The sequence below is a fragment of the Anarrhichthys ocellatus genome, unplaced genomic scaffold (genome assembly GCF_004355925.1).
Source record: "Anarrhichthys ocellatus isolate YVR2014 unplaced genomic scaffold, GSC_Weel_1.0 scaffold11, whole genome shotgun sequence".
In the NCBI taxonomy this organism is placed as follows: Eukaryota; Metazoa; Chordata; class Actinopteri; order Perciformes; family Anarhichadidae; genus Anarrhichthys; species Anarrhichthys ocellatus.
Genome location: NW_022280041.1, coordinates 11,981,149 through 11,995,527, shown reverse-complemented (window position 1 = coordinate 11,995,527; position 14,379 = coordinate 11,981,149). Strand labels below are relative to the sequence as shown.

General features: G+C 41.5%; 1 protein-coding gene, 1 long non-coding RNA gene and 2 other non-coding genes across 4 annotated transcripts; all 4 read right to left on the bottom strand.

The window, feature by feature from the left end:
• Positions 1 to 1,946: 1,946 nt before the first annotated feature.
• On the bottom strand, positions 1,947 to 10,948 carry eif4a1a (eukaryotic translation initiation factor 4A1A). Its single transcript, XM_031851261.1, has 11 exons — positions 10,888 to 10,948; positions 9,535 to 9,577; positions 9,241 to 9,373; positions 8,254 to 8,393; positions 5,990 to 6,158; positions 5,450 to 5,559; positions 5,026 to 5,169; positions 4,633 to 4,770; positions 4,282 to 4,371; positions 3,650 to 3,729; positions 1,947 to 3,485 (listed from the first exon to the last, which is right to left on the bottom strand). Exons 1-11 carry the CDS (start codon positions 10,908 to 10,910, stop codon positions 3,341 to 3,343), a joined length of 1,215 nt encoding a protein of 404 aa, XP_031707121.1. The 5' UTR covers positions 10,911 to 10,948; the 3' UTR covers positions 1,947 to 3,340.
• LOC116385848 (small nucleolar RNA SNORD10) lies at positions 5,643 to 5,781 on the bottom strand. Its single transcript, XR_004212910.1, has one exon. It is a non-coding gene; the product is annotated as a small nucleolar RNA SNORD10 (small nucleolar RNA).
• On the bottom strand, positions 7,109 to 7,247 carry LOC116385849 (small nucleolar RNA SNORD10). Its single transcript, XR_004212911.1, has one exon. It is a non-coding gene; the product is annotated as a small nucleolar RNA SNORD10 (small nucleolar RNA).
• Positions 10,949 to 12,741: 1,793 nt separating the features above from the next.
• On the bottom strand, positions 12,742 to 14,330 carry LOC116385775 (uncharacterized). Its single transcript, XR_004212902.1, has 3 exons — positions 14,081 to 14,330; positions 13,862 to 13,912; positions 12,742 to 13,640 (listed from the first exon to the last, which is right to left on the bottom strand). It is a non-coding gene; the product is annotated as an uncharacterized LOC116385775 (long non-coding RNA).
• Between the last annotated feature and the right edge of the window lie 49 nt (positions 14,331 to 14,379).

Here is a 14,379-nt window from a genome sequence, read left to right as displayed (position 1 = left end):
AGTACCGGGTTGGACCCTCTTTTGCCTTCAGAACTGCCTTAATTCTTTGTAGCATAGATTCAACAGTGTTGGAAACATTCCTCACAGATTTTGGTCCATATTGACATGATAGCATCACGCAGTTGCTGCAGATTTGTCAGCTGCGCATCCATGATGAGAATCTCCCGTTCCACCACATCCCAAAGGTGCTCTATTGGATGGAGATGTGGTGACTGTGGAGGCCATTAGAGTACAATGAACTCATCGTCATGTTCAAGAAACCAGTTTGAGATGATTTGAGCTTTGTGACATGGTGCACTATCCTACTGGAAGTAGCCATCAGAAGATGAGTCCACTGTGGTCATAAAGGGATGGACATGGTCAGCAACAATACTCAGGTAGGCCGTGGCATTTAAAAGATGCTCAATTGGTACTAAGGGGCCTAAAGTGTGCGAAGTAAATATCCCCCACACCATTACACCACCAGCAGCAGCCTGAACCACTGATACAAGGCAGGATGGATCCATAGTTTCATGTAATTTACGGCAAATTCTGACCCTACCATCTGAATGTCGCAGCTGAAATTGACTCAGACCAGGCAATGTTCTTCAGATCTTCTATTGTCATATTTTGGTGAGCCTGTGTGAATTGTAGCCTGAGTTTCCTGTTAGCCGACTGGAGTGGCACCCGGTGTGGTCTTTGGCTGCTGTAGCCCGTCTGCTTCAAGGTTCCACGTGTTGTGCGTTCAGAGATGGTGTTCTGCATACCTTGGTTGTAACGAGTGGTTATTTGAGTTACTGTTGCCTTTCTATCATCTCCATCCACTCTGCCCATTCTCCTCTGACAAGGCATTTTCGTCCACACAACTGCCGCTCACTGGATATCTTCTTTTTCGGACCATTCGCTGTAAACCCTAGAGATGGTTGTGGGTGAAAATCCCAGATCAGCAGTTTTTGAAATAATCAGACCAGCCCATCTGGCACCAATAACCATGCCACGTTCAAAGTCACTTAAATCCATTTTCTTCCCCATTGTGATGCTCGCTTTGGACTTCAGCAAGTCCTCTTCACCACATCTAGATGCCTAAATGCATTGAGCTGCTGCTATGCGATTGGCTGATTAGCCATTTGTGTTAACAAGCAATTCAACAGTTGTGCCTAATAAAGTGGCCGCTGAGTGTATATAAACATACTTCTAAATCTTTATATTGCAAAAATGTATAGATAATTTCAAACATCGGCTTAACATTCTAAATGTGTTCATTTCCTGTTGTACATTAACAGCTGATCATATGACAGGAAGGAAACACGGACACTAGTTATATGCTAGATATAAATGTACTGTATGTCTACGGTGTTTTAAACTCTTTTTCACGAAGTTGATAGTAAAAACAAATATTACTCCAGTCTTCATAGATCAGACGTCAGTCAAACTGCTTCTGTTCAAAAGCGCAGAGAATTTGCACCGTATTTGCGCACGTGACTGATTGGACATGACACCGATATACAATTAAATGTTTATTGCGTAAAGACAATCAGTAATGACCATAGAGTGTATATAAGAAGGTAATGACATGCTAGAATGTACTAGATGGAGCCCAGGATGAAGACTGCTACTTTAAGATGAGGCTTGTAATGGCAGAGCAGAAAAAATAAACACCACGTGGTTAGGAGTTAACGGTGCCTTCAGACCTGCAGTCAAACACTTTAACCAACTGAAACAGAAAAAACGCGGGAATAAATATTAGACCTCAGTGGGCACGGCTGTCTGTCAATAGGGGTAGTTGAACCAAACCTCGCGCTCTCAGCGGCCAATCAGCGACAGATTTACCGGCACAGGTACGTGCCGGTCCATTAGAGCCAGAGCATCAGCTGTCATCTTATAGGGCATTTCCGTTAAATACCAGCCTTTCCACCAAGGGGTTGGCCACAAACGGGGTTCATGCTATTCAACAATGCAGAGGCCAGTTTACACTGTCATGGAGGAGAAACCTTTATTATTTTTTTTTTTTTTTTTTAAAGACCATTAAAATAAATACTATACAGAATCCAATGTAGAAAACGTGATGCTTCTATCTCAAAAATGTTAACAATTCCGCAGTCATCTTTAAAAAATAGCACTGACTATACACCTCAAAACATGACTGTTCTACACACCAAACCCCACGATGACAGGTATTGTAATGATAGCTCAGAGAGAGGGGATCTCTATATACTTCTGTAGTTTGGTCCTTTCATATCAGATACCCCCACTCGTAACATTTTTGGCGAGGTAGGTTACAAAAAGACACCTGCCACTGTATCAAAAATCCAATATTGTGTTGAAAAATAAAATCTAAATGAACAATAATGTCAAAAGAGATGAAAATCCAACCAGGTTGTCAGGGTCGAGAGGCAAAGTCTCCACAGAACTCACCGTTGTTTTTGCCTCCGAACGTCTGTGGCCACCAGTCAGTCTTCAACTGAATGCTACTGCACACGTGACTGTACAAGTCAAGCGCTATGTACAATAGCAATTAAAAATATAATATATATATATGAAACAGCAGTAAAAGGATCAAAACGGTAAACAACTCATTCATGAAGGATTTTACTATATAGGTCTTTTTATTGAATATGCCCTGTGTACTCTAGCCCCAGAAACCTCTTAACATGAGCATGGATGGGAGTTAAAAGGCTGTTTTCAGTACACTGAAAGTTGCTTAAATACTGATCTGGTCAAATGCAGCGCTTCCCATTTCATTTAGAGCATCGGTGCGTTTGAGTCCAAACTGAACTGTAGTCTAAGCCACTCCATGTCCGGGTGCAAATTATAGCCGCATTTCACAAAAGCTTTGGGTTAGCGTCGTGCACGTTATCAATTAAGCCGAGGTACACATTTGTTTTTTGAAGCTTTTGCTGACAGAACTAGAATATTTTTAAACCGTAACTTTGTTGTTTTTTTTTTTTTTTTTTTTTTAAATGCGCTTTTGGAAACGCGGTTATGTTTTGCATGTGTAGGAACCAGTTACAAACTTGCTTGTTTGGAGGTTAAAAGTCCTTTTGTTTGCAAAAACATCAATGTCGAAATGAATGCTTTAAGATTTAGAGGGATTAGCTAAAGTAAGAATTTAGGTGCCAATGAGGGGTAATGGATTTTGGCAAGCAGATGAAGCAGGTCAGTAATTCCATCCTTCCAAAAAATGATGTCAACGGTAAGGGAGGAACAATGGCCACATTCTTCCTTCCCTTAGAATGTAAAGGGTAAAGTCATGGTGGAATTTAGCAAAAGAACGTTCTTAGAATTCAGATCGTATAAGAAAACAAGGTTTTTACTGCTAAAAAGAGTGGGGAGAGGGTGGACGACGGGCACGTGGAGTCTTCTAGATGAGATCGGCCACATTCATGGGCATCTCCTCCACGGTGGTGTTGTAGAATGTCTCAATGTCCCTCAGGGTCCGCTTGTCATCCTCGGTCACCATGTTGATGGCAACTCCCTTCCTGCCGAAACGACCACCCCGACCAATCCTGATGGAAAATAATTGAATAAATAAATCGTACTAAGAAAAGCGCTGGCAGCTCCAGACAGCCAGAGTATTTCGAGAACAAGTCACACAGGATGGGAAACGCTCCCAGGATATATGGATTGCGACTGAGATAATTTGTTCTTTGCACTGCAGGTCTCGTCTTACCTGTGGATGTAGTTTTCCCTGTTGGTCGGCAGGTCGTAGTTAATGACGAGAGACACCTGCTGGACATCAATACCTCTAGCCTGAGCAGGAGCAGAGCCACCATTAGCATCCATACAGTACAGAGGAGTGACAGGACTGAGGTCAAGCAGAGACTTTTCTGTTTCAGGTCGACATCCAGACCACGTGAACCACAAAGAACCTCATCTGACCCAAAGTCTACAGTACGTTTTAATCTCATACCATTTGGTTGAACACAGCCAAAATGTCAATCAGCTGCACACACTTTCAGAACAACTGAATCTATAAAGAAAAAAGGAATCAATCCCTGGAGTGGTTCAAGAACTCTGGACTTCCAGATTGATCAGCAGCAACTACTAGTAAGTAGATTAGTTAGATTCTTGTGTACCAGTCAGAAGATAAAATCTAAACATTTGAAGGGTAAGACCGAGTGTAATCCGCCAATTAGTTGTCAGTCAAGGACTTGAGCCCCGCTACAGTGGAGGGCAGATAGGCTTCTCTACCAAGGAACATTCAGTCCTTCACCAACACTACAGATGGGAGGAGAGGGAACCCTGGACTGCACACAGTACTGGTCTGAGATTGTCGGTGTAAAAAGCAGATATTGTACGTACCAGCAGGTCAGTGGTAATGAGGACTCTACTGGAGCCAGAGCGGAACTCCCTCATGATCAAGTCTCTCTCCTTCTGGTCCATGTCACCGTGCTGAAAGACGAGAGAGCCGCATACAAGTGAGACAAAGACGTGTGTTACACATCTAGAACAGCCACAGCACTGGACACAATCAGGGTTTTTCACACTCCTTGACGTCATTGCATTCTTTTACCTACAACCGTGTAGTTTATAGCCTTAACCCGAGAATAACAGGGCTTTTACAGGCTCAAGTAAACATGCAAAATCCCAATTTAAAAAATGTTATCTTGTTAAACAACTCTAAATGATGGTTAGATAGGTGGAGGCCCTTACCAGAGCAGACACGGTGAAGTCTCTGGCGTGCATCTTCTCGGTCAGCCAGTCCACTTTCCTCCTTGTGTTGATGAAGATGACCGCTTGTGTGATGGTCAGGGTTTCGTACAGGTCACACAGCGTGTCCAGCTTCCACTCCTGAGGACCATCACCAGGTCAGACACAGCAGTCTCAAGCACGTTGTACATCTGGGCACATTACACTCTGTTGCCCATCGTCAATTGCTAGCACAACTAGCTTAAACTAACGTTTGGACTGTAGTGCTTACTGAGAGGTTCTTAAGCAGTAAAACAAAACAGTTAAACAGCAACCCAAACTACATCTATCAAAAACAACACAGGGGACTCATGTTTGCTGACAAAACTCCATTTCAACTAGAAACCGTTTCCCCACCTCTTTCTCCACGTTGATGTAGAACTGACGGATGCCCTCAAGGGTCAGCTCCTCCTTCTTCACCAGGATCCTGACAGGTTCACGCATGAACTTCTTTGTGACTTCCAACACGTCGGCTGGCATGGTGGCCGACAGGAGGACAACCTGAACACAGACGAGGGAGACTGTTAGAACTTCAGACTCAGCTGATCAGTGGATCCAGTCATCTTAATATACAATCTAAACATTTGAAGGGTAAGACTGAGTGTAATCCGCCAATTAGTTGTCAGTCAAGGACTTGAGCCCCGCTACAGTGGAGGGCAGATAGGCTTCTCTACCAAGGAACATTCAGTCCTTCACCAACACTACAGATGGGAGGAGAGGGAACCCTGGACTGCACACAAACCTGACATTTGTTAGTCTGATGTAAATGCTTAGTTCTTACCTGTGTGCTGCTTGCAAGTTTCTGGAAAATCTCATAGATCTGGTCCTTGAACCCTCGACTAAGCATCTCGTCAGCCTCGTCCAGCACAAACATTTTGATGAACTTGGAAGCTGCAGGAAAATGGCATAAATGGATCAGAACACATGTTTAATGCTCTCATGCACTTGGTCAGTGTTGATTGCTGCCGGGTGCTGTATTCAGAGTAGTGAAGTATGATCACGTCTCTGTAGCCCCGCTGTGCCGAGGACTCGGGCCGACAAAACGCCGACCAGCGCAACAACACAGCAGCGGTTTACAGAGTCAGCTGACACGCATGGGTTTCATCATTATACAGCAGGTCTCCTCTGATCAACAATAGAGTTTTATTCAGCGCACATGGAGTGACTAACTGATTTCACAAGTTTCTCTCCCACTCAATTCCCCATGCAGCAGGCCACATTTCTAGAATTGCATGTTCAGAGTATTTGTCCATAGTTATATAAATAATATGAGTCAATTGTCTGTAAATTGATTTGAGAAACAGATTCTGTGGGAACTTACAGAGGTTTTTGCGATTCAACATGTCAAAGACACGGCCGGGGGTTCCCACCACAATGTGAGGAGATTCAAGCTGGAGCTTCTGGGATTCACTGCGAACGTTGGTCCCTCCGATACAGGCATGGCAACTGGCTCCCATGTAGTCACCTAGGGCCAGCACCACCTTCTGGATCTGAATTTCACAAAAAAAAAAAAAAAAAAAAAAAAAAAAAAATTCAAAGAAACATATGTTAGTTATAAATGGCCTAAAACTGTAAATCCATGAATTGCCAACACTCAAACAAAGCACATCATATGTTGCCTGAGGTTTTACCGTTTGTCTCTATGTTGTACTTATTTTCTCCCAGGTAGACCTTTGTCATGTCTGGCTTTGGCAGTGCAGCTTAACTGCATGAGTCACACCAATATTCAAATTATGATCCTTTAAGTGGTTTTGAGGTGCTGTATCGAATAGATCAGAGATTCATTCATAACACATTTTCAAAAAACATTTGAATGTTGTCCATCATATATAAACCTGATATTTTTGCGCAGTTACAGATAAAGCTACACGCATCAGTTTCCCCTATATTCATAGAATTATGAGCACCTGCTGCTATAATTTCACACCATAATCTTTATCCTCTGTTCCACACACGGCGAAAAGAAGAGAGAGGTGAAGTGAAGTTAACTTCAACCTAACCTGAAAAATCACTATTGAAATTGAGGGTTGTGCTTCATAAATTTTGTTTCCCAAGAGGGATGACATCTTAAAATATGACTAACATTTAGAGCATCATTTCAAAACACCAATAGCCTTTGAATCTATATTTAAAACAGAAATTTGATGCAGCCCTAGTTTTGAGCATATCAAGACTCATTCCATCAGGGTTAATCGTCTGTATACATGATCTTACTGTTGCAAGTTAACCATAAAACAAGAAGTCATTACCTATGATACGACTGGTGCATGGTGCTGTGCAAGCAGTGGTTTTAATTTGAAACCAAACGCAGCACATTGAATCAGAACAAGACATTAGTAGATTGGGCACATAATTCGTTACTTTCTCCTCTTGAGAACCCTCCAGATGTTTGATACACAAGTATGCCGATGATGACGCCTTAAGAAGTGGGACGGGTGCTGTATTCAGAGTAGTGATGTTTGATCACGTCTCTGTAGCCCCGCTGTGCCGAGGACTCGGGCCGACAAAACGCCGACCAGAGCAACAACACAGCAGCGGTTTACAGAGTCAGCTGACACGCATGGGTTTCATCATTATACAGCAGGTCTCCTGACTGTTAGTGGCTGTCACCATGCATTAGTATTAACGGACAGACATTAGGTATGTTATGGCCCATCACCTCATATTCAACTGAGCTCAAACAAGTTATGATTACTTTTTAAGCCCCAATACATTTTTCTGGCAGTCCTTTAGCATGCTTCACCATTTGATCCACCTTTACAGCCATAGGCCAAAAAAATAATCATTTGAAGCACATATGGACTACAATACTGTGCATACGGCTCAGCTAGAGCTGGGCAATAGATTATCAATTAATTCAAATTCATGGTTTAGAATAATGTTTAAAAATTATTCATTTAACGTGGGTAATTAGGTACAGCACTGCCGCATGTTCTGAGCCACAGGTAAAACAAACATGGCAGCATGCACTATTACAAGTTACTACTTTAATCCACACCTGAAACAGACGTGTAGCTGGGAGAAGTATGTGGCAACCCTAACACCTGCTAAAAAGCAGGCGACATTAGTGTGTATGCGTGATGCACAATAATTGAATCTGGTTTAAATATTTCTCTTCGGGGATATAATAGCTCCAAGTCATAAACTATATTAATAACTATAATTTGGCAAAACAAAAAAGTCAGATGTGATGCAGTTTGACTGACCTCCCAGTACTGAGGAACTACTGGAGAGGAAGTTTGAAGAAAACAGTTTGTCCATCAGATTGATTGCAAAACCGGTTAAGCCTGTGGCTCTCAACTGAACTAAATGAAACCTTGCAATGTGATTCATGTTAACAGCAACTACAAAACTACTCAGGGTGACATGAAAAGCAGCCAGCTACTTAACGGTTTCTTAAATGTTTGACTGCCAGTAAACGGAGCACAATACTTTGAGATTTTCGATACAACATTGTCAGATTTGTTGAAATTAAGCAAATATTTCCATTGGTTTATTAGGCAAAATCGCCAGAAACAAACTTTTTAAAGTACAATTCTCTGCAGGTTTTGCCCACACTGTTTGTGTAATGTGACATTAGCCTACCTGCTGAGCCAACTCCCTGGTGGGAGCCAAGACCAGAGCCTGGGTGCTTTTCGCCTCCACATCAATCTGCTGAAGGATGGAAATGGCGAAGGTGGCAGTCTTCCCAGTGCCAGACTGGGCCTGAGCGATCACATCATATCCTAAAGACAAAAACAGTAGTAAAAAGATTAAACAGGAATATAAAACTGCCTTGATCCGTCCCCTCACTTGATTAACTGCAAGATGGTGATGGTTTTATCAACCCAAGGTGCTCAGGTGATTTCCTCAGCCCAGTATACATTGACAATAAATACCAGACGGTGTGAGTTGGCACAGATTAGAGCAAACAAATCCCACCCCAAGGTTCAGCAAGCATGTGACCCTTGGATTAATCAGTTTAACATCAACCATCACAGTGAAACGGTTTTACTGACCATCGTTTCCCCCAAATATTCAGTAAAATGTGTTATCAGGACTTCAGCATTCATGCTTTTCTAGTCAACGATCTCTGATTGTGTTGCATTGTAAACAACCAATCTGTGTTTAAATTGACAGGAGAGCAAAGGTCTACATTAAGAAACAAACATAATATAACATAACAACATGGATCATCAATGATCTGCAATTAGTATTGGCGGCAAAAAAAGAAGAAGTCATATTTGCTCCCTTCTTATCGTTTGATAAATATCAGTGTCAGTTAGGACAGTGGGTCATAATGCCTGTGTTTCAGTGTACATTTTATTTTGAAATTAAAATAAGGTTGCTTGCTTTTATTCAGGCAACTGGCAGCTTATTTTTGTATAACTTGATCTGGTTATTCTTTGACTCACTGAGAAATACAAAAAAAACTTCGGTAAAACGGCTTTTTAAGTGAGAGTTTCGCAAGAATAAATGCAGTGTTACACAGTTAACTCAAGGAGTGAATACAATATTTGTCATTATTGTAGGTACGGTGTGTTTAGGAAAGAAGCTGCGATGATGAAGTCTCCAGTGAGAAGCCTTACTTACCCTTGATACAAGGCATAATGGCTCTCTGCTGGATAGCAGAGGGCTTCTCAAAACCATAGGCATAAATTCCCCTGAGCAGAGCCTCGCGCAGGGCCATCTCATCAAAACTGTCTGTGATCTCATTCCAGTTGCTCTGGAGGTGGAAAGACAAACACATGACATTGAAAGCTGTGGGCTCAAATTTGATTGTCACAACAAACTGCTCCATCACACATCTATATTTACAATTGTTCTACACCTTACAACTAGATGGGTAAAACATGTTCAGTACCACTGTTACTGTAGGGGACTCACCTCAATGATGCCATCTGGCTCCATGCCCTCCGGGCCATTGTCTCTGTGAACGAGAAGACCATAAAGTCATTGTCATTTCTTCTTCCAGACCAAAATACAATTTCCATCACCATTTCAATAATCAAAAGCTTCGGAATGCAGGTGATTAATAAAAATCCGCTTAAAGGAACATTGCCATGCTCCCCGACTCTTCGCCGAAACCAAATTACACGATACATACTTTCTCGTTATCACGTTTAATTTTGTCAGACACCTATATATTCTTCAAGTATTTCACATACTACTTCCGAAACACTGAAACCGCTTTAACTGAACTGCTATCCGTGCTTTTAAGCAAACGCCTTTTTTTACACGCGTCCGCCATTTCTACTGCACTTCACTTCTACTACATTCAAGATGGTCGTTCCTCCAGTAGGGTGCAACAGTCGGAAGCGATTCGACTGGAATAGCGGACTAGCAGATTAAAATGTCGGCTAATTGTATATAATACGACTTATGAATACTACGTCCAAAACATGGTTCTAATACTAAAATGTGGTAAGATGGTGATACTATTTTAAAAATGCTCTGCTGGCAGTGGCCCCCGGTCTGCCATAGCCACTGCTAACAGGCCCGTTTGTATGTGGCCTTTTATCAGACTTGTCCAGTCAGCGAAACACATTACCGATACGTGTACGGACACATATCACCTATTTGTTCACGGAGGTAGCATATGCTATCACGCTAGCATTCACTAACCTCTCCCAGCAGCAGTTAGCGGCCTACGCTAACGGCATTGTCCGAGCCCTAGTTAGCACTACTGCGGCCATGTGCGCCCGTCGTACAAAAAGAACAAATTGTTCAACATTTCCGCCCACATACCTCAAAGTGCCTTCCTCTGCTATATCACAGACCGCAAATTCCACCATTACAATAAAACAATTACTTTATTAACAGGCTAGGACCGACGGAAACAACATAAGAATAAAATGAAGGCCTAAAGCAAGCGCATTCACGTGCTTCCCGAGGCGCCGGTTGACATTTAATTTTCCTCGGCTCCGTTCAGCTCAAACGCCACCATTGTGCCGCCAAATTAACGGTTTAACAATTTATGGAGCAACATATAGACATTCAACGTAAAATGGCAACATGTAATGAGAGTTCGCCGTATAATTTAATGAAATGTGAAGACCTTGGTCCGAGGCAGGCTATCGACAGGCCTAACCCTTAGTAGAGCACATAAATCACAAGATGCTCCGATTAAAGTCTACTTTCACAAGATTCATCGATAACAAAGACTAACGTATCGACAAAAATGAATTACTGAAATTCTGAACCTCCGAATGCCGGTAAAACCATAAAACCTTTCCTTACCTATTATCATATTCAGCCGACATTATTCCAAAGAAAGAAACTGCGGCAGAGATCTCTTATATACGTTGACAACACACAAAAAGGCTTTCTCATTGCAACAAACCGCCGTCATTTAGCCGTAGTCCCGCCCACGGACACTAGTAATTGGTCAGTTTGTACGTCATATATAAGTAGGCGGGGCGTCGAGTCTAACGTAGTGCACGATTGACTCGCTGTTAGCATGCCAGGGGGGCGGTGTTTAACTTTTATAAGGAAACTTTACAAAGGTAACAACGCTTTTTTAACCCGCGCTACGCTGGTATTTGTTTTTAAGCCCCCCATTCTTAGTTCAGCCTTTCGTCAACGCGGAGAAAAGACCCTTCTCAACGGTAGATTTTTCTGTATTCTTCTGAACACATTTTTATACAGACCATGTCTGAATCACATTTCTTGTAGATTAGTGACACATCTCATAGCCAAGGATGTAATCTGGACAATGTGAAACAGTTTGGATCAAAGGTTTGCATGAGTTACAGTGTAGTCATCTGTAGCATATTTCATCACAATTTATGAGGGTGAAGTGCTGTATTTTATAGAACATGACCCACTTATTCCTACTGGAGCAGTTGTTCCAACTTGGATTTAATATCCTAATTAATGACAATTGAACTCACGGACGGAGCCAGGATTTCAGAAATACAGAGGTCAAAGTGTCCAAGCAAGATCTGTATATCCATGTCTATAGTTTTTAGATTTGAGTTCATGTTAATTTATATTATTGGACTATCTAGGAATAACGTGTCTGGATTTTGAAAACAGGCATAGTGCAAAGGTAGCGAAACCACACTTGGTCCTTGATTTAAAATGTCATGTAATTAAAAATTTTTTTAAAAAAAGTGTTATTAGCTAAATGTACTTTAAGTATCACAGGTACTAACATTCTGTATTTTCAAATGAATTAATGTGTAGTGTAGCATTCCACTGTTGAAGTTGGTTTAGTTGGAGCTAATTGTAATACATATATTGTTGGGTCGTTTAATTGGTAACAATGCATCATATTTTAAATGGCCATCATGTGTTTTTTTATGTAAAGTCTTCACTTGAAAAGTAGCTTGTACTTGTCAGATAAATGTTAAAAAGTACAATAAATTAAAGTGGCATGAAAATGAAATTCTTAAGTGTATATTTAAGAACAGCGAATAAATGTTCGATGGATAACATGTAGATCATGTCAGCCCGTCCAGTTGCATTAATCAAACGCACAATCCCTTGTTTGCCGCATATTTTTATTTTCAGCAGCCATAATGCATTGTAGAAGATATATAAAACTGTCAAGTCTGTTGCATCAACTCCTGTTTTGGGAAGAAAAAAAAAAAAAAGAAAAAAAAAACACACACACACAGCTCAAATTTGTTTTTTGTTATAAAAAAAAAAGAAAAAAAAGAAAAGGAGGGTGCTGTAACTCCGTTGTGACCGTACTGCATCTGTCCTGGTCCTCGCCAAAATGGCTCTCAAACTTCCAAAGAAATACCAACAACAGGATCTCTTTTGTACTTTCCTGAAAATAACACAAATTAGTAGTCCTCCTTTTAACATCTTTTGTTTAAAGCAAGAAGCATATCAACACGTTTACTGACGAGATAAAACAGGAAAAAAAGATAAATGCAATGTAAAGATACCCCTTTCTTTGGGCCAATGTGTCATTCTAGCTGGTTTGGGCAGATGCAGATCCAGTCTCCCACATGAAGGCGTGTTATTTGGGGACAAGTGATGGAGGCAGACGGCCAATACGTGGCATGTCCCATGGATGTAAATTCATTTTTCCCTTAAAAAAAAAAACAAAGGGAAAATGCACTAGAATGGCTCTTCACACTCCGGATGAGTTTTCTGATGTCAATATGGCAGCACGTTAAGTTCCACTCTCACTTTAAATCCATCCAAACATCTTGTAGGAAATTGTTAAACGAATATCATACATTGGAAATCTCACTAAAGTGGCAAACATTATGTGCTGACTAGACAGATGGACTCGTCGACATGACACATGACATTGGCCGTAGCATGGGGCAGTGTATTTTATGTTTCTTTTGCTTTGAGTTTCAAACTTGGAACACAACACAATGGATTGGATGGAAGGCGTGTACATCCGCTGGTACTATTTAACCACAAGCTTACGCAGACTGGTTCAATTCATTCGGCTGGGAAAATAGTAGTCAGGTTGGACCGACTGTGGTCCAAAGTCTTCATCTGGACCGTATCCTTCAGACGTCTTCATGCTCAAGGTGGACTACGATAGGATGGAAGGTAAGCACGTTCCCAAAACGGAAGCTAGTCTTGGCCTCTGTCAACCACAAAGGAATAACCATGACATGGAAATGAAATCAAGAGTTCTCAAAAAGGGTGGAGAGGGAAGCGGAGAGAGAGGAAAAAAAGTGAAACAATGACATCACCTACAATAGAAGAAGTCGTTTCTCTGGATGTTTGCAGAGAAGAAAAAAAAAAGTTTTTTCAATGAAAAGTTTCTCTCTCTGTGTGTCTTTTTTTCCCCCAGTCAATCGTTTGCTCCACTTGCCCTCTTCTTGTCATATCATTGTCCCTCCATCTTGTTAGGGTTGGGGGTGGGAGCAGGTGGAGATGGCGGGCGGGGCTGGGGGGGTGGTGGGTCACAGGGTGAGCTTGCAGTGACAGAGTTCTTTGTACATTTGCCTCCTCAGCCGCGGCATATCCTGCTGGCCAAAGATGAAGGGCTGACCTAGGGCCAGACACTTGCAGTACTGCAGGGCGGAGGAGGGAGGGTAAAAAAGAAAGAAAAAATAAGTTATTGGCACGCAGGAGGAGCAGAGTCACGACAACACAAGTCAGTAGGCGTGTGTTCCTACGATGCTAAGTGTTTGTATAAACAGCATCAACACTGAGGGCTCAGAAAACTGACCGTTGGACAAAATGACGACAATACAGAGAAAGTAAACCAAGCTGCACATTTGGAGAAACCCACCTGTAGCACAAAAGCCCCGCAGTCGCTGTCGTTGTTCTGACGACCCACATTCTGCAACAAGCACACGACACATTAGCCATATGCAGTTGACATGCAAAACAGAGCCATGGTCATGTTGCAGCAGCAACGATAACAACCCACTTTTGGGAAATGAGTCACCTAATTCTGTGTCAAAGTCACAAACATTTAAAATAAAACAAGCAAACAAAAGCATCTCACCATTTTGAAAAAGCCCTTCCATCCCGTCAAAAAGTCTTGCTGCTCTTTTTTGATGGCCTCCGCTTGCAGATACTTAAAAATGTGCTGAAAACAAGTGATTCTATCAAACTAGATTTATAACAGTGACACAAAAAGAAACTTGTGATTTGATGATAAAAACACTTTCATAACATCTAAATACGAGGCCCAAATATGATCATAAATAATGACAACTAAACCAATTAGATTGAAGAGCACTCCAATGTCATATATTAGAGTTGAAATTTTATTTAGTTATATATATATATATATATATATAT